The 25,624-nt window shown below is 41.1% G+C and overlaps 1 protein-coding gene across 1 annotated transcript; it reads right to left on the reverse strand.

The window, feature by feature from the left end:
• Positions 1 to 2,647: 2,647 nt before the first annotated feature.
• LOC136054311 (fructose-1,6-bisphosphatase isozyme 2) lies at positions 2,648 to 21,239 on the reverse strand. Its single transcript, XM_065745516.1, has 7 exons — positions 20,953 to 21,239; positions 18,377 to 18,539; positions 17,514 to 17,606; positions 12,041 to 12,181; positions 10,732 to 10,869; positions 5,656 to 5,775; positions 2,648 to 3,493 (listed from the first exon to the last, which is right to left on the reverse strand). Exons 1-7 carry the CDS (start codon positions 21,123 to 21,125, stop codon positions 3,299 to 3,301), a joined length of 1,023 nt encoding a protein of 340 aa, XP_065601588.1. The 5' UTR covers positions 21,126 to 21,239; the 3' UTR covers positions 2,648 to 3,298.
• Between the last annotated feature and the right edge of the window lie 4,385 nt (positions 21,240 to 25,624).

The raw sequence follows: 25,624 nt of genomic DNA on the forward strand, positions 1-25,624 counted from the left end.
TCCAGTAGGAATGAATGTAGTTTGCAAGCACTGTCCATGATGGCATGGAGCAGTAGGCGTTGTCTCCTAAAAACATGTGAGTTCCTGTTCCTCTTAAGGACTGTTAGTATGAAGGCCCTCAGTCAATATGTTAATTTTTAACCACATTTAAGTCTACGAATACATAGATCCCAATTATGTATGGAAAACATACTTTAAAGTCTCAGGTTTTCACAACTTTGTCATCTTTCCCCTGGTGAATCTTTCACTTCTGCTCTAAGTGCACCGATCACCCTTTTTTATTTTTTAATCCAACTGGTTAAACTGAAGTTAACTGGCTTTGTAATTGTCCTGAGATACACTGCTTCCATTTTATATAAGATAAATTTTTCTGTCTGATTTTTCTAGAAATATCAATTGGCTGTGTTAAAAAGTGAGAGAACTTCCTGCATGTATCTGTAGAAAACAGTAAAAAACAGATGTATGATGCAAATGCTCAAAGCCATTTTCAAGCAGCATCCGTGTTTCAGTCCTCTTGCTCTCTCAGGTTGGTGCTGGGGACCCCTGGAGTCTTAAGCTGGGCTGTGCTGCTGCTGCTGGCCTGCAGTTACAGCTCTGCTGCACTGGGTTCTGAGGCAGCTACCTGCTGGACCCACACCAGCCCAGACCTGTTTGTAACTCCCAGCCTTGTGATTTTAGTCACGAGGCTGCTGCTTTTCTCTGTGCCAGGCTACTCAGGCAAGCTTAATTCACAGTCCAAGTAGCATGGAAAACAACTGCTTGTTTATTAGCAGTTGGGGTCTCTATGTTTTCTTCTGTTTTTGGATGCAATTAGTGTAGCCAGTTTGTTTTCATTTTACATCTAAGGTAGGTGAAAATGCATCTTGAAATTGGTGCAATTTTGAGGCATAATGTAAAGCACCAGCTTCTTCCACAAGCAGAGACAGTGTGCCTTCAGCCTGGGCTCAGTCACCACTGGTGGCACTGGGTTCCCTATTCTCCATCAGCTCTGTGGGCAGCTGCTGGTGTGTCGTCTTTTTCACCTCTCCAATCACTACATGTGACTTCCAGATCCTCAAGAAAATGAAATACTGTGAATCATTTTCTCATCTGTCCAGATGTCCTCACACAGCTGAACATGAGAAGTTGTGGTTCAGCAAGCACAAGGGCTTTGCGGGTAGCCAGCTTGCACCACAATCCCGTGGCTTGTGCCAGACAGCTCTGAGGAAACAGCCTGAACAGGTCTGACATGGGGAAGGGAAACTTTGAGCTCTGGACTGGCAGTATGAAAAGGGCCATCTCCAGGCATGGAGGTGTGAGCTAGTGCTAGCTCCTGTTTGGAGTACTGCTGCACTGCCTCCAGTGCTGTGCCCTTCCCCTTGTCCCTCTCCCCTGCTCTGCCAGTGGCAAGTTTTGCCACACATAACAGGAACCATGTAAACACATCAAAATACTGTTTGGGTTATGTAGGATAAAGTTGGACCTGGTGAAGAAAAACCACAGTGTGCACCAAAGGAAGTTCATGCTTATTTAATCTGTGTTTGGGGTTTGTACAGGCTGCTTATTGAGCTGAGATTACTTTCTGTTCAGAGCAGATACTGATCTCACTTTGCCACCCAGAAACCCACTGATGGTGAGCTGTGTTGTCTGAGCATCGGCAGCTATCAGAACTGCAACCATCTGAAACATCAATTACACTGTGCTGGGCTTTGCACTGAAAGATGCCTAGGACTGTATGCACATTTTGCACAATCACATTCTCTGTGGTACAATAGCTCTGGCTGCCACCTATACCCTCCTAACTTTTTCTGCTTCCACTTCATTATCCAGGATTTAAGTGTTGCCATGTTTTGTTGTTGATATTTTGGAAGCACATGACAGAGTAACAAGTACATGGTGTACCTGCTGATCCTAGGCGGGTGACACTGCCACAACTTTACAAAGACATAAAGACCTGTAGATAGAGTGCTGAGGCAGTACTGAAATCACAATCAAGCCTCTGTGATAACAGTGCCTGCAGGTAAATTGTCATTCCATACAATTTTACATCTGCATTTATTCAATATGAGACTTCTCTGTGAGTAATAGAACATACTTGTAATATTAAAATAACCACTGGGGTTTCTTGCCAGGAGTATTTTTAATTTCTTTCCATGTCCTAATGCAGTTCATGGTGAGTTCCTAATAAAACCTCATCTGAGTATGGCTGGGGGCATGGAGCAGGAAATTAGCAGATGGGGCAGGAATTGCTTAAGATAAGATGATCAAAAGAAATGGCCATCTGATGAGAGCTGCAGGAGACCGGGGTTACAAAGGAGTTGGTGTGCCTTACAATTGAAGTGACCTAAATATCTGGTTTCACTCTTTTTTTGCTTAACATAATTACATATTTCCAATGATTGAGTTTTTTTTTTCTCTCATTGCTCAATAAATACTTGCTAGTTTCAGAGCTCATTCCACATCTCCTTTGTCAGTGTCAACCAGAGACTTGGCAGTAGGGCAGGAGTAGAACTGGCTAGGAATGGTAAAGTATATAACAAGGCAAATGTCAATCTGAAATAAGAACCTTTCAAACTAGAGGAAAATGGAGGTGCTACAATGGCTTTGGGTCAATATCTCACTTTCTGTTGCAGTGGACTATAAATGGAGAATAGGTATGATTCCAGTGTCACATTTGCAGCAATGGTTTATTTTAATTTGTGCCATTGACAGTTACATGTCTGTACATAACATCAGACATCTTCCCATTCATATAAAAACTGACATTCCTTATCAGTGTCACTACTTTTTCATCTTTATTAATTACCCATGACATAGATCGTTTGGAGCTTGAAAACACTGTTTCAAACAGTACAAGGCTTGTGGTCTTTTCAGGGCTGATGAAATAAAAAATACCTACAACAAAATTTCTGGCAGAAAGAACAGATAATGGTATTGTAAATGTTGGTATGAAAATAATGTCTCAAACAATGCCATCATGTAGTGTCAGATGTCTAGCTTCAGATCAAATGGGGGTGCTGATGCCATTCCCTTCTTTTTGTTAATGTTATGTAAAGTATGTAGCTTCTGTTTATTAATTAGGCTTATGTTTCTACATTTGCATTGCATAAATCAGAATGAAAGGATTTTTACTCTTGTCTGCATGGAGAAATGAAACATTTGCTTTTCCCATCAGCCATACTCACTGTTTCTCTTGCTCTCATTCAGGGGGGATATTCACTGAGAGATGGGTGTTGAAATGCTAGAATCCGCCAACTTGAAAGGAATATTTTTACTGTGCACTAAAGACAGAATAGCAAGGTTTGAAGTGGAAAAGCCTTTAGCTGCTCTTCTGATGTTTCTGTACACAAGCAAGATACTCATGCACATCATCTGGAGAACCGAGAATGAGAGGAACTCTCTGGTGAATGCCCTCAGGTTTCACATCCAGCACTGCCTCTGTCCCTGTAGTTGCTATCCCACCTGCCTGCTCAATGATGAAGGCCATCGGGTTGCACTCATAGAGAAGACGGAGCTAGAAAGAAAGAGGGAACACATAACTATTTCTGGGGATAATTACATCAAAAGTGCATTACCAGAATGTAACCTGTGATTCTGGCCATTTTTGTATGAAGTGCCTAATGATGTAAGAAGCAATATTTCTCCCTCATCAGTCCCTTCTTCTTTCCTCCTTTCATCTCCCTTCAGTCTTCATATTTTGACTTGACATCCACACATCAGAACCATGGTTTCCAAGCTGACACACTCTTGTGCATCATCAGTGAAGCTGTGTTTTGTGAAAGATGTCAAAAGTAGCTGTTGAGCCCATAGACATAAGCAAAAACGCTATAGCCAGCTAAGGTAATATTATTGGGGAAGGAAAGACAAAGACTCTTCTAATGTATAGGCTTTATTCATTATCTCAAAGCGTGGGGTAATCACATTGCATTTGGTCAGGATATTTTGGAGTCTGAAACTTGATGCTTCCAGTTTCAAATGTCAGGTTTTGGTTGCAACTCTTCAGAAATGTGAATAGAGACCAGTAGATTAGAGTAACTTTTAAAGTAAATTTTCACTTTTAAGGTCGAGACAGGTAGACCATAGTATTTGTTCACAACCTTAAAAGTGTTACCTCTTTCATGCTTGTGTTCCAGTTAAATGCAAACTTATTTAGGACATATGCCAAAATATTCTATATTTGTAAGGATATAAATGACAACTAGTTATTTTCTAACAGATATTGCCTCTGTATTTTCAGCTCATTATATCATTGACATTCTGAGTTACTCTTGTTCTACTCTGTTAATTCACATTGTATTTAAAAGACTCTTTACATGTGCAAAAGAAAATGTTTCCTGAGGAAAAGGAAGTGTTGCAGAATGCAGCTGTAGAGAGAGGTAGAGAAATGGGTTGGACATAAGACTTAGCTAGCCATAGTTCCTTTATCACTGTGTTTGAAATAAAACCATGACATATCACAAACCTAAATAACATGTATTACCATCATTCTTATCTTTAAAGCCCACTGAAATGCTGTTTCTGGTACAAGAACACCATTTGGCAGGTAACACAGGTCCAATAGCTTTCACTGTTCTTAGTGCATGGCCAGCTTTTGAAAGAGGCAGAAAACAGCAGTAGCACCAGTGTGGAACCATGCATTGAGTTTTTTGTTTCTTAACTGTGACTACATGGCTGAAGAAAAGTGGTTTTCCTTCAGGCAATAATGTAATTACTCTATCACATATTTAAATCAAATTTGCATGACCAGACATGGAGATCTTTTCTGTCCAAGGATGTAAATGCAATCAAATATAAGGCTTAAACTCTGGTACTGACATGGGAGGAAGAAGGTCTTGGAATCAGAATGCTGTGCTTAATCTGTTACACGCTGATCCACTCATTTTCTAAATATGGCCTGCAGGTTACTTGTAGTCCACAGGTCAGCTATATACACAAACTGCTTTTAAAATACCTTTGTTTAGAAATTTGATAATAAAGGTATCTGATGCCTCAGGAGAAAAGCTGAAGTTCACTATGGTCCATGGCCCAGCACATTCATAAAGTCACTACGCTGCATGTGGAGTCACTGCATTGCATTGCACTGCAGGAAGACAGTGTGCTCTATGCAGGTATTTGCATATTTGTTTATCTAAATACACACAAGTCTCACCTTCCACTGACTTGAGTTTTTGCTCAGTTAATAGAAACCTGTGTTTTCAGGGCTAGTGATAATAAGTTCAGTACCTTTGGAAACAGCAGGCAGGCAAACTCAGCTGGCTAGCACTGAACAAAACCCTGGATAGTTCAGTATATCCCCTCTGAACTCTAGGTGCCACGGAAAGGGCAGAGGTTTCTTTTTGATCAGCATTTTATTGCCAAGCTGTGGATAGGAATCTCAGTGGCTTCTATCATACTGACATTATTTTAATTAGAAAAATGAGTAAACCCTTTGATTTTGGTGAAAAACATTGATCAGTCTGTAATATAAAAACAGAAAGGAACATTTCTTGCCTAAGTTAACAATTGTCTGAACTTCTTGATTAAACTGGATTGATGACTATCATGTTTATTAACAATACTCTCCATAGACGAGAAATTATTATCTGTTTGTATATCTAAATGATTATTTTGCATCTCCAAGAAAACCAGAGGTATTCATTTGACTAAGATTACCAGAGAAGAAGTCAAAAGCTTTACCTTTCCTTTGGGGCTCTTCTGACTGGCAGGATACATGAAGATCCCACCATACATCAGTGTACGGTGAACGTCAGCTACCATGGAGCCCACGTACCTAGCACCATATGGGGAACTTCCATCCTGAAAAACATACAAATAAAGCATTATATCTACTAGGCTAGACAGCTGGTAGCACAGGAAAATGTCTTTTTATTATAAACCAGGTATCAGGGTGACTTAAATAGTCTGTTGCTTATTGACACGGTAAAGGCCTAAACCAGCCTGAAGTTTAGACTTTTGTAAGACCTAGGAATTAGATTATAAAATAAGTGCTTTAAAGAGCTTTATTCACAGTGTGGAAACTAGGTTATCTGTAATTTGAGTGCACAACTTGGTACCAACTGCTATCCTGTGAAAAAAGAGAGAAAGCTTCCTCATGTGGTCAGAACAAGGTACCCATTTGACTTCTGATCTGTCACCAGTCCCTAAGCCAGGACGTGAGGATAAATATCGCTTTTCACTACAAGCCTAGACAGTTCCCAGAGGACTCTCAGCCTTTTCCTTCTAGCTTATTTTTAAGTTGTGAAGTTGGTCACAGAGTTCACTGGAGTTTAGATTGGAAGATAAGAGGAATTTATTCATGAATGTAGTTTTCCTTGCTCTCAGAATAGAAACTGACATTACTGAAGGAAAGGTCATTTTAGTGAGAGCAATAGGGGAGATATTCACTCTGGTTTCAGGTTTGCTGGCCAAAAAAACAGTAAGATATAAAATTCAGAAGAAAAGCAAGGTGACCTGCACAAATAAAATAAGCTCCACTGTAAGAAAAATGAAGCATAAATCTACGTTTGCAAAGGAGAAATACACAATACAGATGTAAAATGAATAAAAGCTTTTTGAAAGCTCATATGCCAAGAAGTCTAACAGTCTTCATATGTCTCACTCTGTCTTCAACAAAATGGAGGTTGAATTTTGGCCTCCCCTAGAAAATCAGTGTACATACATGTTGAAATGCTAGAAGTTTTAAAAGACATCCGCATGTTGTATCTATCTGGATCAGTTGTCTAATAAAAGACCTCAATGAGTACTACTGTTAGAGAAACATATGAAGTGAGAACTTGTTTAGCAATGCCAGCTCCAAGAGCCTAGATGTCACAAGTTAGCCAGCAAAATCATAAGGTCACCTAAGGAGAGAAAAAAATTCAAGAGGAAAAGCAGAAGTAGAAGGGGAAAATACAGATACAGAAAATCATCTTCTATTTTGCAATCACTTTATCTAACTGTTCTATGCTATGAAGTCTTGATATTCACTGTCTTATAAAACGCAAACAGATTCTCATGATTTTATACAGTATAATGCAATACAACACTAGAACCTTGAGTTCTAAGTGTCAGCATGAGACACTAAGATGTTTGTTACAGCTGGTAGTAAAACAGGAATGGAGAATTGTTCGAGTCTAAGCCACAATCCTTGTTCAGCTGCTCTTATGCTACTTTCCATAATTCTTCCTTGTAAAGACAATTAAAAAAAAACAACAAAACAACTCATTGGATAAGACACAACTTGGAGCTTTTATATTACATTTTGCTTAAGCCTGGGTCTTGGTCATACTACTTCCAGAGACAACTGAGCAATGATTTTAGGTATTCAATCCCTAAATTTCCATGGCCTGTACTCAAACAATCACATCTTCTGACTTCAAACAATAGCCTCTCTACCTCATAGTAGTTAGCACTTAAGTCTTCATAGCTAATAAAATCTGAGGTCAGACGAAAACATCTTCAGAGGTGATAAAAGAGAGACCAAATGTAGTTTTGGAAAATAAACTTTTCATGGAAATACATTATTATAGTCTAAACTTCTCTTAAAAACAAACAGGCAAACAAAGGAAGAGTTTTACAGAGTTTCAGGAGAGGAGTACAAGAAAAGTTTATTAAAAAAAGAAAAAGATAGAAAAAGTCATAGGATACTGGTCACAAGCAGGCCATGCTTTGAACTACTTTTATGACATTATCAGATAAGGAGTTTTCAGCCCACAAGCATACAGCTTCATAAGCATGAACTGCACAACTGAACCATCCTGTGTGCAAAGCATCAGACACTTTTGGATGTGCTGGATCTCTTGTTCGCATGCAGGTCATTTACACAATTTATATGTACCTAGGTGAGGTACATATAAAGGTACATACCTACCTCACATGTAAAGTAAGGCCTAATCTGAGTCCAGTAAGAATTTGTGTTGCTTCTTACCCTGATAGAAATGCCTTTTCTAGAAACCTCTTTGGTCCTAGAAACACTTTGTACTCAGAAAAATACAGAAGAGAAATCACTGCATTCTGGTACAGTAATTACTTGAACCACAAACTGAAACAAAATTTTCACTTCCCTTAGCATCCAGCTACCTGCTCAGGAGGAATAAAATCCTTTCAATTACTAGATACTTCTTGTTTCTCCAGTTTGGTCAACCATATCTTTTTCTTACAAATGAGAAAGTTAATAGGTGTTGCATAATTGCTGTCATATTCCCCAGCCTTTATTCTCAATCAAAGTAACAGCAAGAATGCTAGGGAAACTCAACCAAAGATCTGAATAGTGTCAAGCAGTGTGTTTGCCCAGTGGGAGCTTTGCAATGTGAATGAAAGAGTTGGAGAACTTTGATGTTTCCTTCACCTGCATTTGTGGCATTTGAGGAAGTTTATATTGCTCTTGGTTTCACCCTTTTCTTTTCTTTTTTTTTTTTTTACAGACAGGTCTTGTCTTGTGATTGTTTCTCTTCATGTTGTGATTGAAGACACTTTCTCACTTCTTTATTCTACAAATATCTGAAAACTATGTTCCTCTGCAGCAGCAGCTCAAGACTATGTTTTTCTTGCATAACTGTGACAACAAGGAGAGTGAACTGGAAGAAATCCTTTCTAGACTACAGCAGCAATAGACTGCAGACTGCATGCTTCCCTCTTACATACATTTATGGTGAAAAAACATAGTGCTTTTCTTTGCTTTTCTTACATCACTTGTACACAGCTGGTCTGGCTGGCCAAAGAAAGTTTCCTGTCCTTGATGGTAACTTTTGATGGCATTAAGGACTCATAAAGATGAGTCCTTAACCAAGGAGTCTCCATAGTGTGACTCACAGTCAACAGCTGCAATAGGACTCAACTTCACACTGCTGCAGAAAGACTGGGGAACCTCTCCCATGAGGAAAGGCTGGGCATCATGGGGTTGTTTAGCCCAGAGAGGGTAAGACTATGGTCAGGCTTTCTAACATTCCTCCAGTACTTACAGGAGGCCTACAGGAAAGATGGGGAGGGACTCTTTATGAGGCAGTGCAGTGACAGGACGAGGGTTGACAGCTTTAAACTAAAAGAGATTAGGTTTAGAATAGTTGCAAAGAAGAAATTATTTAAAGAGGGTGGTGAGGCACTAGCATAGGCTGCCCAGAGAAACTGTGTATGCCCCATCCTTGGAAGTGTACAAGGTCAGGCTGACTGGGGCCCTGAGCAGCCTGATCTCATGTTGGCAACCCTGCCCATGGCAGGGGGTTGGAACTGGATGGTCTCTTCCAACCTAAGCCATTCTATGATTCTAAGTTAAGATAAAAATGAAGTGGAATAACAGACAGGAAATGGACACAGAATGTTTTGGGGTTCAACAGGCAATTGGTGCCGACCAGGTGCTACAGCCCTAAAACCATTACTGGATGAAAAGACTGGAATGACATTTGATCAAAAATAATTTCTAGCACAGTGGTATCCATTATACAGTGCAGAGGGAAAACAGAATGAATTGATTTAATGCAGGGTTTTTTTTTTGTTTGTTTGTTTTTGTTTTGTTTCTTAAACACTTGATTTGTTTGCAGAAACACAAATAAATAAATCCATTGTCAGTCCATTATAATGAACACATATCTCAACATAGTGTAAGCAGAATGATTACAGATAGCTTTCTCTTTCCTAGCTTGGCCAGTTTTCAGGAAGTAATACACTGGACTTCCAGTTCTCTCATAACTTTGAAAGTTCCACAATTCAAAATAATCTCAAGGAATATATATAAGATGATGTGAAGTCATTCCCTCTGCAGTGACAATCTAAGCAATATGGGAAACAGGTTTTGGTAAGAGATCAGCACTGCCACTACCCTCAATGTAGTAAATCTAGTTTTTCAGCTGAACATGAGCTTCTCAGAATACTGTGTCTTGAAATCTTATATGGCATGGCAATCTGTAGTTTTCCAATGGATACACTGGCTTTTACACAAGCTCTGTGAAAATGCTCTCCCGGGAGCTTTTCTAACAGGAAAGCATTAAAATCATCTTCCTAGATAAATTCAGTTCTGAGTGACGACATTTCACTGTATGTTGTTATGACTTACTGGTCACATAGCTATGCTTTCCAGATTGCTTTTAGATTTCCCCACTGAGAGACTATATTGTGTCCTTCTTGCACCAGCCATAGAGAGCTGCATACTCTCATGAGAACGTTCATCAGGCAAGGGATGTTCTCACCCTTCTCTCTCTGAAGATTACAGTATAATCTTCCTAACAATAGAGGGTGGTGAAACTTAACTCTTGCCCTATTTTTTTCCAAACCATGAGTATTTTCTTGATCTATATGCAGTCATGCAGTTTACCAGATGCAGTCATGTACAGGAAGATGAAGGTGATGCCACCTAGATCCCTGATAGCCCTTTCTGTGATTGGAATCCAACTCCATTATGTCCTGCTGCATAAATGACTGAGTTGCATATTCAGCTATGCTAGAAAACAAGGGTATGTCCACATAATCCTTTTATGGATTCTGAGCTGTCCTTGGGTTTTTTGTTTGTTTGTTTTGGGGTTCTTTTAGTTTTGTTTTTAAATGAGTTTTCATTTACAGCACAATTTCTTCCATGCAGTAGTGAACAGGCTATGAGTTTATTTACTAAAATCTAAGTTACAAAAGATGTCATGGCACTAGACATCCCCAAAATGGGACCAAAAGTTTACAAGGGGCTAAACTCAGAGACATATTCAAATCCCTTCCCATTACTCTGGACTGTATGCAAGGCAGTACTGACCAGCAATCATGATACTGAGTACAGTGCTAGTATTTTCTTACCTCAGGGAATTTCTTCTTTTTTAAGTATTCCGTCATTGCAGGATCAAAATACTTTGCATAACCTTCATTGAGACTGTAAATCTTCCCTTTCTTCTTGATTTTAACATCTCTATCAACCAGAATAAATTCTCCAAGACCCTATAGAAGGACAGGGGAGATCAATTATGAGCAAGCAGCAGACTGCTTTGTTGGTTTCCTCTAACAGACTGCAGAAATACTAGCACAGCTTAGCCCTTTCAGCACCAGGTTTGTGAACAACTTTGCAATATTCAAACAGAGCAGAAAGCACAGAATCTGTTTAATGAAAACTTGTTTCACCAGTAGCATAAACAAAAAGCAATTTGCTTTCAATAGCTAGCATAGTTAGCCACACCAGCCAACCCTGAAAACGTATAGGATATTTGCGTCCACAGATTACGAGGTTACAAATGAATAAATTATGTTCTCCTTTGTTTTTTGAACTCCCCTTGATTGTCTTGTGTAAATGTCTTAAAGTGAATGTGGTCGGTTCCTCCCAGATGCTGCTGTCTGCAGTTGGAGCACAGCCTCCACCCTGTCTCTAACCAGATCAGGTCTGTTCAGATCCCAGTTCTTCCTGCTTGGATAGAGCTTATTTATAAAGATTAAGATGAGTTTTGATTATAATGCACCATTTTATTAAAAAGAACTCCTGTGTTACTGTCTAAATCTAAAGTCGGTTTCTCAAAGACGCAGTGTCCTTCATTCCTCCAGCAACATTTGCAGGGCTGAGCAGCAATGAGCAGCACAAGTCTGATTGTGTGGTTACAGTTCAGCTTTTCCAAATTGCTGGGTTGCAGCTTGGAGGACTTAGCCATAAAACTACAGTGCTGTCAGGAATTCAGGCAACACTCCACCTGACCTCTATCAACAAATGCTCCCTGGCCCAGACAAAACGCTGAACATGTTAAGGTTCTATATCACACAAGAAGCAAAACAAAGAAAACAGCAGGAATCCTTCCAGTTGAGGCAAAGATACTGTTTGGAGCGAGCTTTTTGAAGTGTTTCTCTAGGCAAACCAGAAGTCTGGTTTGAATGAACAGGGTTCCAGATGCTTCATAACTTAAAATCTAACTCATGGAAAAAAGACATCAAGCAGAGGCAGTGCAACCTACATAATTGTGAATTATTAAGCATGATTAAGATGGCAGTGGGATGCTCCAGGAGGAAGGTGAAAAGATAACAGCATAAATTATGTAGGTTACAGACACAGTGAGCAACAAAAGCAGGCAGACCCAACCATGGGAAGCTCTAAAAGACTGTGGCAATGTTATTAACACCAGAACTGTACCGGATCCAGCATGAAGCAGTCCACTCCTTGCCCCGTGGAGAGCGCAACCAGTGTAGCACTGCCATACAGGGCATAGCCTGCAGCAACAATGTTACGCCCAGGCTGCAAAGCATCTTTTTCAGAGGGCTCACCATCTGTCTCCTACAGAAAAATTACCATTGGACTGGAGGTTAAATTCTTATAAGAAACGATAAAAACAACACTGAAACAACAGCTTGGGGTAGATTTCCTTTTTGTGTTTTACCCTTCAAAGCAATCAAAATAGAGATTGTTCTCACTAGCTCGAGGCAAGTTCAATACAAGAAAATGTGCGTGCTTGGACAGAGCAGTGTGAATTTGTCATTTCAGGCATGTAATGCAATCAGTATGATATCTGTCACAAAACCTCATACCTGAGCAATGCAGCCTAGTATATTAACTCAAGATATCGCAAATCTGAGAACAAAGCTACTAATTTTCTATACATTTAAACATAAGCAATCATTCTGATATCAGTCTGAAGGAGTTAACAGTGAGGTGAGTGTGATAATTAATACTGCATCCCCTGCACTGCAGAGAAATTGCTTCCATTAGAGCAGAGTGAAATGGCAGATGCTGCAAGGCAGTGAAGCCAGGATCATGCCTTTGTCTCTGCTGATGAAGAGATACATAACTGAAGCACAAGAGCTTATACATATGTATAACAAAATAAACATCTTTACTTAAGTAATATGCGTGCTTATGTAGGCTTGTATACATAATTGCACAGAACTTTCACATGGCATTTTACTTCAGGCTTTTCATCAGTTTCCATCTCTCATAATGCCATTTGGTACTGCAGTTTTTACTGATGAACCCAACAAGCAGACCAGGTACAAAAATTTCTAGCCAGCTCCAGGGATGTGCCTCAGCAATAGTTTAGGAGAGATTGGTGAAAGCACACTGGAAGGCAGGCTCCAGCCTGCTCCTCCTGACTACAACATGAGCAAGAATGGTTGATACTGATGCTTCATAAAGAGGCTGTCACTCGTGGTGGATTTTTTGTGGAAGTTTTGATACTGATTCACTGGGAATTAAAATAAGAATCTGCTCAGACCCTTCAATGGGGTCCTGATTTAGCATTTTGTCATTTCAAATTCATGCAGTTTCTCAGTGTTTGCATGGACTTAATTAGATTGAGTAGCAGCTAAATAGAAATAGCAGGCCTAGCCCAAAATATCACATTAAAATATAAAAACCACTGGAGAATGTTTTGTGCAGAAAATCAAATATTTTACAAATATCAAGTTAGTTATTTAAAAAATCAAGAACGTCTATCCATGCTATTTCTGAAGAAAAACAACCTCCCACATCAACAAAAATAAAAATTTTCTGCTCTGGCAAGAAATTCTCACAGGTTCCACCAGGTCTCAGCAAAGTAAAAGTACTGGGGTAACCTAGAAATCCTGTTCACCATAGGATACCACTACCTATAGCAAAGCAGACGCATGTGACATCAGAAGTACTTCTTTGAAAATATCCGATGACAGTGACTTCTCATCAGAACATATTTATTTTCAACTGAAAGATTTTGGTTGAAAGAATTTGTTACTTTATTTTACAGACTTTATAGCTACATTTTGTTCACAGTTATTTTTAATAATATTTTGTCAAATCTTCTCTGGAAAAAAAAAAAAGGTGCCAATTAAATATTCATGAAATATAGTATGTAAAAATACACCCGGTATACAGTCCTTTAGAATTATTCTGTGCAAAACTGTTTATTCAGAAAGGTTACAAGCATGTAAGGAATTTTAAAAGAAATTTGTCTGTACATATCAGAGCTAGAAATACAGACTGTTTACTAGTTGATTAGCTGTTAATCATCTGCTAAACAATTCCTTTTAAGAGCCAATTTATTGTATCCTTCATCGCATCTTCACTTTCAAAACTGTATCCCCCTGGCACATACATCTCAACATTAATGACGTTGGTTGACCATACGCCTATATTAGATGGATCGTTTGCAACATTAAATGCGGAATTAAACACATATTTACACAGTAAAAGTAGCTGCAAACATACTATGCTTTTTATGGTGTCCTTCTGTCTGTTTGTTTTTCAGAACATGGTGTATAAATGGCTTCCAGAAGGAAGCAAAAAAAGTTCAGCCTCAAATAAATATTTTGCAGAGCTTGTTGGAATGTAAAAAAGCCAGTGATCAGCTGGTATTTCGTTGTTAGCACTGCAGGAGCTTGGCAGGAGCCTGCATTGTGGAACAAACCTGGGATTTACACTCACTCTGATAGCTGGTGAATATTTTCACTTCTGTCTGATTCACAGATGGATTTCCTTTCTACTGTGTTTTGACTATGAGATGGAGGTAATGAAATTTCTTTTTAAGTCTTTATGCAAATGACTGAAATAGACATTGTCTTTTAGAAGCTATTACAAGCTTTTACACAGCCATTTTTGCTCTTTGTTGACACAAAGCAGATGAAAGATAAGAGTCCGGCTATACAGGTACCCCAGATGCTATTTGAATCTGAATTTTTTTACATATAAGGTTTGCCGAAAAACATGATTTGCCCACAGCAGCACTGGGAGTAGCTTTGGGAAGCAATTGTTTCCATGTCTCCATCAATATCATGTGTTTAATGAATACACATTTACCTTGAATCTTTACACTTTTCCCATGAGGGACAATGTGAAGTGGGAGGGGGAAAGAGGAACAAGGAAAGCATTGTCTTCATGACAGTGGAGGAGAGGAAGAAAAGCCATCTGATGCACTGAGCATAGTTACAAATTAAAATCAAAATTCAACTAAGAATTAGAGCTTCATAGTCTGTATGTTGACAGCAAATTGAGAATTGCATAGTTAGTTCAGTAGCATGGAAAAAAAATAGAGAAGGAACCCAGGAAAATGTACTTACTATCACCACATCCTGACACTCCACCAGCTACAAGCACCTCAGAGCCAGTGAATGACTGCCAAGATCTTGCCCCTCAGTTGGCTTATTCTGATCAAGCCCTTCAGCTCCACTATTCTGACTTTTCTGATCATTTTAACAAAAACATGCCTACTTTGGAATGCAAAATCCAGGTCGAAAATTGAATAAATCTAAGATGGAACTTACTTCCTGGTGGTTTCTCTAAGAAACAAATGCAGTGCTTTTCTGGCAGGAGGTGACAGTAGCTGGGGCTGCATTGGTGGCCCTGAAGCAGGAGCAGCAATAGGTAATCATTTTCAGATTTGAAACATATTGACCAAGTCTGATCTTTATTGAAAAGTGTTGATAATCCTCAAGGTAATATTTCAGGAGTGTGTGCCTTTGGGAATGGAATTAAGGTGTTAATGTTGGAATATCTGCAGTGCAGTTGACAGTTGAGAACTGCAAGGCACTAAATATCAGAGGTGCTAAGGGTCTGGAACTACAGTAATTCTGGCTTTTCTGAAACAGCCTTCATGTGCTTTAAACAGACGGAAATAAACTTACAGTTTCTTTAATAAATGTTTCTCATTCCATGGGATAAACAACCCTAGAGTAATAATTAATAAAGTTCTCCTTATTTATTTATTTTAAAGCATTAAATAGTCCTGAAGTGCTGCAAAATTGTCTTATATGAGAGAAAGGCATATTAATTGCCATCTACTTCTGAAACAGCATTCTAACATCCAAGCGTTATCCAAGTGGAAGTCCATGGATGCAGTGTTGTTTCTAACACTTTCTAACATGATAAGTTTTTCCTGTAACCAAAAAACTATCTTTATCACAGCAGCAGTATTTTCATTCAGATATGAAGAATTTACACCAAACGGTTAAATTTTTTTCTTTCTAAAGTTCCAAACTGTGTCCACCCACGTGAAATAAAAGATAAAAATAAAAACAGCAATGTAGGTATTTACAACAAAAGCATTAATACCTGACAGAATGACAGCAAATACAGAAAGATCAGAAAATGAACTGAAAACCTTGGTGTTTGGAAAGGACTCAAGTTCTTTAGGAAAAGTTTCTGTTCTGCCACAGAAACCTGGGGAAGGTCGGGCATCTCACAGTTCTTATATGCCTCAGCAGGTGAGCTAAAGCTAATAGAGAAGTCAGGTCTGTATTTCAACCTGCCTCGGTGTATGAATCACATGGTGCACTTGCTTTCACATTTCTGTAGAGCAACCTAGACCTGCTTCTAAACAGAAAGTTAACATTTCATGTTTGTGACACAGTGTCCTCCACTGCTACTGCCTACCTTAATGTAGGAAAAAACGGCAGTATTTTTAGATGTCTTTACAGGAATACATGGAATGACTGAGACTTCGCATACAATCAGGACATGTGGCATGGATTGCTAAGCTCTTTCCTGCAGAAAGGGGCATGTCAGAATTACTGGAGGTAGTCCCTCAAGCCATACAGGGTATGTTGTTCTGGAATCTGTGGAGTGTGCTGGCACTAACCACACTAACCATGCATAGGTTCATAAGGTTGGAAAGGACCTACAAGATCATCTAGTCCAACCATCCTCCTATCACTATCCCTACCCAACTACTACTAAATCATGGTCAGTCATATGCCAGCACTTTGCATGTGCCATGACTCTGCTCAGACTGTGCCATGACTATTTGATTTATCAGCAGATGTGTGCTCAACGGCAGTGATGCCTTTGTCTACCATAAATGTAAAGATAAAGATTATCTGGAAATGATGAGTTAAAAGATGAGAGAGGACTTTAAAAGCACATCTTTATACTTTTGAAGTGTAGTGCCTGAGCTTGCAAGCATTTCTTTGCAGTCATGCGAACTGCAAATGTTTCCTCAAAATAATGATGGCTGAGGGTCTCTTGTAATGTCATATGACCATGAGCTCAGACTTTAAGCAAAACAGCAACTGCTGGGAGATTAGCAGTCGAGTCACAAGACTCAGTATGACTGTAGCAATTAGAATTTTTAATTGGCTGCACAGTTGCTAGTCTGTCCAACTCTGTGGAAGGGGACCTGTTGGCCAGGCCCTGGAAGCCATAGGTGACAGCTTCTTCTGGCTTCGGGTGTCCTCCAATGCTAGCACGTGCATAACCAACCATCTGCAACCAGTATGGAAATATATACCAGGAGACTACTGCAGCACTAGCAGTGATATGGACCAGGCAGGGCCTCAACCCATGCTGGTCAAAATCTGGCATGACAAACACCAACTGATAGACATGTGACAGCCCTCAGCCCTCTTGCATGAGGTGAGCTACCCTGCTGCCTGATGGCGGGACAGTCTTATCTAGGTGCCAGCATGTGGGAAAGTGCTGCTACCCTACAAGGTCTGAGAGTCCCCTTCCAGGGAATTCAGGAAGCCCTTCAGCATGGGTGAACTTCATGCTCTACCTCTGCTGCTCTTTGCAAGGCTCTACTGAGCACAAAGTCGCTTCAAGGATCAAGGAGGGAAAACAAGCAGGTTGATACACCTTGATACATCCAAGTTGTTTTGCTTTTGCCAAGAGAACTCTGCCACATGTGCTTTGTTTGTTCTCTTACCTTTTTGTAGATTGCGAATATTGTTCCAATAGGTGCCAAGCAGTCTATATTGGATGAGCCATCCAGAGGGTCAAAGCACACCACGTATTTACCCTAAAACAGGAAGGGCAAGGGAAGCATTAAATGTTGTGTTGTCCAGTTGCCGTGCACTGCTATTTCCCTTCACTTGGTAAGTCCCACATCCACGTTTGCGTGCAGCCCTCCAGTCATACAAGGCCCAGCAGAGGGCCGTGGACTCAGCTGGCCCTGCAGCACTGTGCCTCCTCTGCCAGGGAAATAGGAGAAAGAGCACTTCTGCTCACACAGCACAAGTCTGCTGACGGAAAGCGCAGCCCTGTGTTTCCAGGTCATATGAGAAGTCTGAGAGCAGAGGAGAGGAGCCATTCTGGAAGACAGCATCTTGCTTGAGTAGACGTGCTTTGGTCAGTCACATTCAAATCCCAAGGACTTGTTGGTAACACGTGGTTTGAAGACAGAAGAAAAAAGCCAAAAGGCAGGAGCCGGTTATGTCAGCACAAGCAGCAACAGGATCACTCCTCGGGGAGACCCGTGAAGCAGTCAGGTGCTCCCTCCGATCTTGTAATGCAAAACCCAGCCCTACCAGCCTCTGCCTCGCTTTCCCGACTCACTTTATCTCGCCTAAATATTACTGTAAAACAAAACTGCAACACCAGCGCCTAGGGAATGTGTAATATACGCACGTGTCTGGGAGCCGGGTGCGATGACAGCTCTGAAATAATTCTTTCCCCCTCCTCCAAAGTTTAATCACAATCTTCCCCCCAAAGCTCTTCAGCCGTGACTTCCCCGGCCCCCTTCCCGAAGCACGAGTGCCCCCTGCCGCCCGCGGCTCCCGCAGCACCCACCCGCTTCTCCTTGGGGGTGATGAGGGCGTCCTTGTTCTCCTCCGTCACCAGGACGCAGGTGCTGTAGGAGGACTGCAGCATGTTGATCACCAGGGAGTTGGACAAGACGTCCAGCTTCTTCACCTCGTCCCCCGTCACGTTCACGGTGCCTGCTATGCCGAACCTGGGGAGAAGGGAAAACGTCTGCTTCTAGAAACAGTGTGTGTGAACGAGGGAGAAGGTGATGAAATCATTTTGAGGCCACAGTGGGGCCTCTTTGCTCCCCTGTGGATGCTTCTGAAGCCAAGAGCAGAGCCCACAGCTCTGCTGTCAGCTGCCAGTCCTTCCTGAAGCCCCAGGAAGAGCCATCGGCAGCTTTGAGGATGGAGAAATGACATTCACCATTGGTCCCACCTGCTTCGCACACAGCTGCACAGATTTCCCAGGAGCCTTCCATCCCACATTTCCACACCATCCATCCCCAAAAACAGAAGTTTCAGAGACAGCTCCAAACCATTCTAAGCCATGCCTCTAGGTTTATTCAGTTCATTCACCCATGTCATGCAGTGATTGCTGGCTAGCTTAGGATGATAATTCCATTCTATACTCTGATTTTATTAGTACACTGATTATGCAGAATACAGTAATACATATGTATGTCTGAAATTTATATCTATGTATGAAACAAAAAGAACTCTTTTAACCTCACGTGTTGGATCAGGGCAGCTCAGAAACATAAAGGAAATCTAGACAGAATTTTTATTAATTAAAAAGAAAAAAAAAGAAGAAATTAATCCCTGTGGTGTAGGTCTGCAGCAAGCATTAGCTGCTGCAGACAGGTTTTTTTCTCTCACTCAAAGCTGCCTGAGCTTTCCCAAAGTATTGAGCATTTCAGATATTACCATTCTGGAATCCTGAGTTGAGGCACTAGAAAGGAATGCGATTTTCAGGGCATGCTAAGCATCCGATCTCCAATTACCGTGTTTCCAGGCAGATTCCCAAACCAAATTTATAGCTTTGTGAAGTCCTTCATCTTTAAAAGGCAAAACTGTTAAAAGCTCATGCTGAGATGTCTGACATCAAAGTCACTTCATTTTCTCCTGTTTGGAGAAGCAAGAAAAAATAAGAGCTCTCTAGCTGCATTTTTCTAATGTTAAGATCCCACGTCTTGCTGATGAGAAGAAGGCACCGATGAATGGAAACCAGTCACTGTGGTTTAATGTTTGTGACAGAAATTTTCAGAATTTCATGGCTAGTGGCAGCAATTTGAGTGATACATGTTACACATCCATGTGTTTGGATATTTTAAATATTTCTTTGCAATTATAAGAAAGCTTTTGTTAATAGAAAAAGCTTTTGCTTATTGATATAACGGATGTTAGCGTTATAAAGGGAGACTCTTGTAGTACTAGACTGTCTGTGTGTCCCATGTGCAAGGGGACTATGCCACCTCTAGTCTATCAAACAGTGGCTCTCCACTTAGAAGTGGTATACTGAAAGATAGAATTAGGGAAAGCAATTCTTCCTCTAAGTCAGGGAGGCAGAACAGCTCAGATTCACCTAATGGAGTCAAATTTAACCATTTAAACAGCAGAAAGGCCCGAGTCTACGGCTGACTTGGTTCCCTGTCTACAAATTATGGTCCACACCTGTCAGGTGACTGTGGCAGTACTGAGACACTGAATTTTTGGTTGGCAGAGATCACTGAGGACTCAGCAGAAATATAAGGCCGCCAAGATGTTGTATGCTGTGGCGTTACCACAGGAAAAGAAAAAAAAGGATAAATTACAAATATTGCCTTTCTTACATGGCTGTCTTCCCTGTCTTCTTTCTGCATTCATACATACACAGGGATGTATATAAATAAATGTTTTAATACATAAAAAAATTTGATTTTAAATACAAGGATTTTATTAAAATTCTCCAGCTCCCTGAGCTGCTTCTGAGAGATCACTGATAAAAGGCTGACACTGAGGTCATTCTCACCTGGCTGTCTGAAGAACAGCTCAATTCATTCCAGATTTTGCTAAGGCAAATGTTTATTTTATTTTCTAAGTGACTACATCCCAAATTATTCCATTTCTTTTTCATATAGGGCCTTTCAGGACTCTCCACCTGCAACCCAGACACTACCCAAGGAAGCAGTGTACCCATGTGTGACAGTACTTCTCACAGAGCTGTTGTTTTAGAGCTTTACTTACACTGCAGTCAGGCAGAACACTATTATCTCAATTCAGAAGAAGCCCTGGATGGCACTGCTCAGCCCTGTGCTTGGCTGCCAGCAGAAACAGTGCAGTGTGATGTTCAGCACATTCACAATAAATTTAGAAATACATCAGTGCTGACATTTACAAAGCATAATGAAGAGAACAGCAAAGTCCGGAAGCATACTGCAGAACAACATCAACACTGTTTATCTTGCACTTGATGTGAAAATGCTCCAAAAGGAGAGATCTCTTGCTTACCAGTCCTAACAACCCATTCCCTGACCTCCTTCCCACAATCACTTGGACAACACTGCCCTCTTCCCTGCCACGCGGTGCAAGCAGCTGCCTCTCCACCTCCTCCTCCTCCCCGTACACCTAAGTAGGACTCACATGTGGGCAAGGCCTGCCTTTCTGACTGCGGAGGAAATGGCCTTTATGGCAGTCAGCATGGAGTTGAGCAGCTGTGTCAGCTCCCCGGTGGCTCCCTTGACTCGTCGTCCCTTCTCCATGACGAACCGTGTGAGAGTCAGCATGTCTGTTTCAAAGGGGGTTTTGTCCGACATTTTTGCTGGATACCTGTGCCCCTATCTTCTTGGCTGGACTGGGTGCTTTCTAGCTGTGTTGAGATGCCCAGCAGCTGGTTTATTTTGAGGGGAAGCTCCTGGCTGTGCTGCCAGTTGTAGTTTATTCAAATGTTTCTGAGACCATGTGATGAGGTCCCAGAATAGCTGTGCCTGGGATGTCACCGTGCTCCTCCAAGCAGCCACTGCTCCGCTGCCCTCCATACATTCCCCTTCCTGGCACACATCTCACAACACACTCTTGTGGTACGCTGGCTGCTCTTAGCAAAAGCTCTCACTAGCCTCATGGCTGAACACAGTCTTCCTGCAGCAGCAGGCTCAGAGAGGCTAAGCAAGACAAGCCCTGCACAATTTGCAGAGTGCCAGAAGCAGAGGGGTGACAATTTGGTGCCCTGTCATCACCTTGTCCCCTGCCTGGCCATCCCTTCCTGGCCCTCCACAGTGCTGGCATAGGGGCCAGGCTGCTCGGCACTTCCCAGGGCAAAATACTGCTCTGCATCTGAAGCCAGAATACCATTTAACCACCTAGTATAGAGATTTGGAAGTTAATCCAGTGTGCATGGAAAAGGGCTCAACCAGGTCTAAGCCTTGAGTACTCCAAGGGGTTTTGTGTTATGAACTACAGAACGGGAGCACTGAGCATCTAGACATGAAGCTATTAAAGGTGCTTCTTATCGCAGCTGCAGTCCCATTTTAATGGCTTAATTCTCAGTCTAGGCTGCTTCTAATATTATACTGATTACATAAATGAAAATTACTGAGTGAGTTATGGCTTGAAGCTTCATAAGTAATTATCCCTTCCTTCATCTACACATGATACTTACCTGTTTTTATCTCAGCTCTATCATAATTCCATGGTTCTGTGTTTCTATGCAAATGTAGGTATGGCTCACTTTGCAGTTATGCTACAGATAATTCTGCCATCATTATCTTGCAAGGAATAAACCTGGATCACATGGCACTAGCATGAAGGCGGGTAGAAATGCAGTAAGTTTAGCACATGCTATCATCTGGAGCACGGGAATTACATCTCTCAATTGCAGCTCTGTTCTTCCACTCAGAGGAGGTAATCAGAGCAATCACATGTTGCAATCTTCATTTTACTTACTGGTAGCACTCTCTTATTTTTAAGATGAAGGTCTGGAAAGCCCACAACAAAATTAGAAAATCTGAATTTAAGGCAGAAAATTTCAATGAGATTAATTTTTATCAATCATTGAAACCAAATAACCTTATTTTAGCCTTATTTTTGTTTGTAGGAGCTGCAGCTGTAGGCCAAGAGTTCTGATGTCCCTTTTCAATCCTTTTCTACACTTCATAATTCCTCACAGTTTTCCTAAAAGTCTCTCTTTCCCCAAGTGTGGTACATCTGAAAGCAAAGATTTTCTACTTTGGAGGAAACCATATTCAGCTGCTCAGGCATGACATGCAGAGGAGGTTGCACAGGATCACATCCACAGCTTTTGAAGATCTCCAAAGAGAACTCCGCAGCCTATTTGGCTGGCACCTATCTGGGCTATTTGTGCCAGTACTCTGTTACTACACAGTAAGGAAGTTGTTCTTCACATTCAGCTGAAAATTAGTGTTCCAGTTTGTGCCCATTGCCTCTTGCCCTGTCATGTGCAACTCTCAGGGCAAGGAGGACTGCTGAGCACGGCAACTTAGATGTAGTAGCAGGCAGATTTTCCACTCTATCCTCAAAGGCATGAAGGTGGAAAATTAAAATTATTTGGAACATTTTCTGTTTTCTGTGATCCAGTTGAACGTCTGTGAGGCCATTTGTATCTCAGGTCAAATATTCCAGAACACTTTTTGCCAGGACAGGAACCCTTCTTTCTTTCAAGAGACTTTGAGCAAAACCAAAAATTAACTTATTTACAGAGTTGTGGGGTATCTCATGATGCACCTGTGAACAAAAGAGAGGAAAGATTCACATTAGGCATGTAAACAGATCTGCTGGTTTAGAATACAACCACCACTACATACTGCAAGTTATTTATTAAGTTTTATTTATTAAGTTATTTATTAAGTTATAATCATCATAGCGGTTCTCAGCATGAGGAGTACTAAAATGCTCTTAATGCAAAATCTTCTTGCTGTGTACCACAGTGGTACCTAATTAGCAAATAAGATTTGTTGAGGGCATGGGCATCTGTGTACTATGGCTAACATTTGTCAAAAACATCACGTGTAGACCTTCTTTGCTGTTGATTCCAAGTGATCTTGTACACGGATCAAAAAGACAAAGTTCAGAACAACATCTGAACTGTTTGTTTTAGAGTTAGCAGTTCAATGGGTGTTCAAAGGTCATTGTTTCCCTCTTTCATTTTTTTACTGAAAAATTCCCAAATGCTTTCTTCAGGTAGTGGGTAGTTCAGTTAGGCTCACCAGAAACATTACAGCCAACAGTAGAGTAAGAAGAGAAATAAATGAATAAAACTTGGCCAATGGCAAAAGAATGGGAAAGAGGAAATCTTCACCCTGGCTGATCTTGGCTGAGATAAATGTGTGATAAATACTGTGGAGAATCCTCTAAATGACAAAAAGCCTACTGTTGAGATATATGAAGTATTATTATTTAATAGGTGGAAGAGATACAAATAAGATTGATTTTAAAATGTGTGATGACTATAAGCCAGTTGATTAAGTGGATTGTAATAGGACAGAAAGGATACTCAAAACAAAACAAAACAAAACAAAACAAACAAACAAACAAACAAAATCAGCTTAATTTGGCAGATCTGCAGGTTTGTTTCCTAATACAGTGATTACACAAGAGCTCATGAGGCTGATTCCCACTGGTGTATAGGCTATCCCATACCGTAAAGGTGACACCTCTTCTAACTGCTCATAAATGTTAGTTGCTTAGATGGTGCTGGCTGAAATTAGAGCTGGTGACCTTTCACCAAATGCCACAGTTCAGCATCTGAGCAGGGCAGGAGGTAGTGCAGGAGCTGAATGAATGCCCTGCCAAAACAAGACTTTCTGCACAGCTCTGACACACTGAGATAGCCCTGCAAAGGAACTGCGGGTGAGCTGATGGAGGGGTTCTCCCCATAAGTAGCTGCATGGGAGCTCTTTCTGTCATGTGTACATGTATTACAGACAGAAAGAAAGAAGCAACTCTTAAGATGAAAAACACTCACTACAAAATGTCAACACACAGGGGAAAAAAAAAAAAAAAGAAAAACACAAAACATTGGAAAATGTTCTGGTAAGCACAGGCAGTATTGCTTTTCTTTCTATAACCTTTCCCAGTTGCCAGTATGTTGTCTTAAAAATAGATGTATGCAGCCCAAGGAATTCTTGAAGGGGCTGATGGCAGAATACAGCTGAGGAGTTACTATAGCTGGATAAAATGACTTGCTGTTGGGTGCTATCTGTCTTAGAAAAAACAACAACAACAACAACAACTGTAAGGGCTCCCAGCTCTCTTCTAATTAGTCTATTAAATAGAAGTGTCCAATTATGGCTCTGAGAACATACTGGATTAAAATCTTAAGGGTCTAAATAAGTTATGCACTGCAGAAACAGTCACACACTTTGCTCTAGGGGCAGCATCCAGAATATCAGAGGTGTCCTTCCTAGCACCGTACCTGCTATGGCTGGTGTGGTGAGCTAGGGGCCCTCTTGAAGTGCTAATGTCCTAGGAGAAAGGGCCATGCAGTTCCCCCAGGAAGAGCTGCAGCACGGATGCATCATCCCAAATGAATGTGAGACTCCCTCTCCCTTTTGAAATCACAAAGAGAAGATAAGACAGATGCAAGGACTACATTTTCTCTCTTTTATGAAAGTGAGAGTGTGGCTACACCCCAGTGGGTGGTGTCCAACCTGAGCTGGCAGAGGGAGCAGCACTTGACCTAGCATAAGCAAGACAGCCTGCAGAGGATAGCCTGGGATACAAGGGTGACTTGGCAGGCAGCAGTCCAGCTGTCCCACATGCCTGGCCACACAGAGCCTAGTCCTCTTCCACCTGATTGCCTCCTTGTTTTCCAGACTGCAGCATGGCCTGCAGAAGGCTTGGTGCTGCTTAGGGCCAGGCACAGGTCTTCACAACATTGCAAGCTACAGCACAGGCAAAGCATGAGCTGAGAGAGGTTAGTCAGGACTGTTGAGACCCTATAAGGCATTTGCAGACCTGGACAGGTGGACAGTCCATCTAGGTCCCAAGCACCAACGTTGTGTTCCCAGCAGCATGCTCTGAATCAGCACATTAAATGTCGGCATGCTTTGTGGGAATCCTCACAGTTTATTTCTGCTTACACAGCACAATCCTTTCCTTCTGTGGTAATGCATGTTCTCAAAATAACACAAAGAACACCAGGTGAGGGTTCTTTTTCTTACCAAACAACCGGATTAATTTCTGGCAATGATGGCCATACCATCACAGCAGAGTAGTACCAAGCTGCACGTGCTCTTTCTGCAATTCAAAACCCCTCTTCAGAAAGCCTCATTTTCCATTTCCCATCCTAATGTATCTG

This window comes from Cyrtonyx montezumae, unplaced genomic scaffold (assembly GCF_038088225.1).
Source record: "Cyrtonyx montezumae isolate F1298 unplaced genomic scaffold, pur_monq_1.0 scaffold_36, whole genome shotgun sequence".
Taxonomy (NCBI): domain Eukaryota; kingdom Metazoa; phylum Chordata; class Aves; order Galliformes; family Odontophoridae; genus Cyrtonyx; species Cyrtonyx montezumae.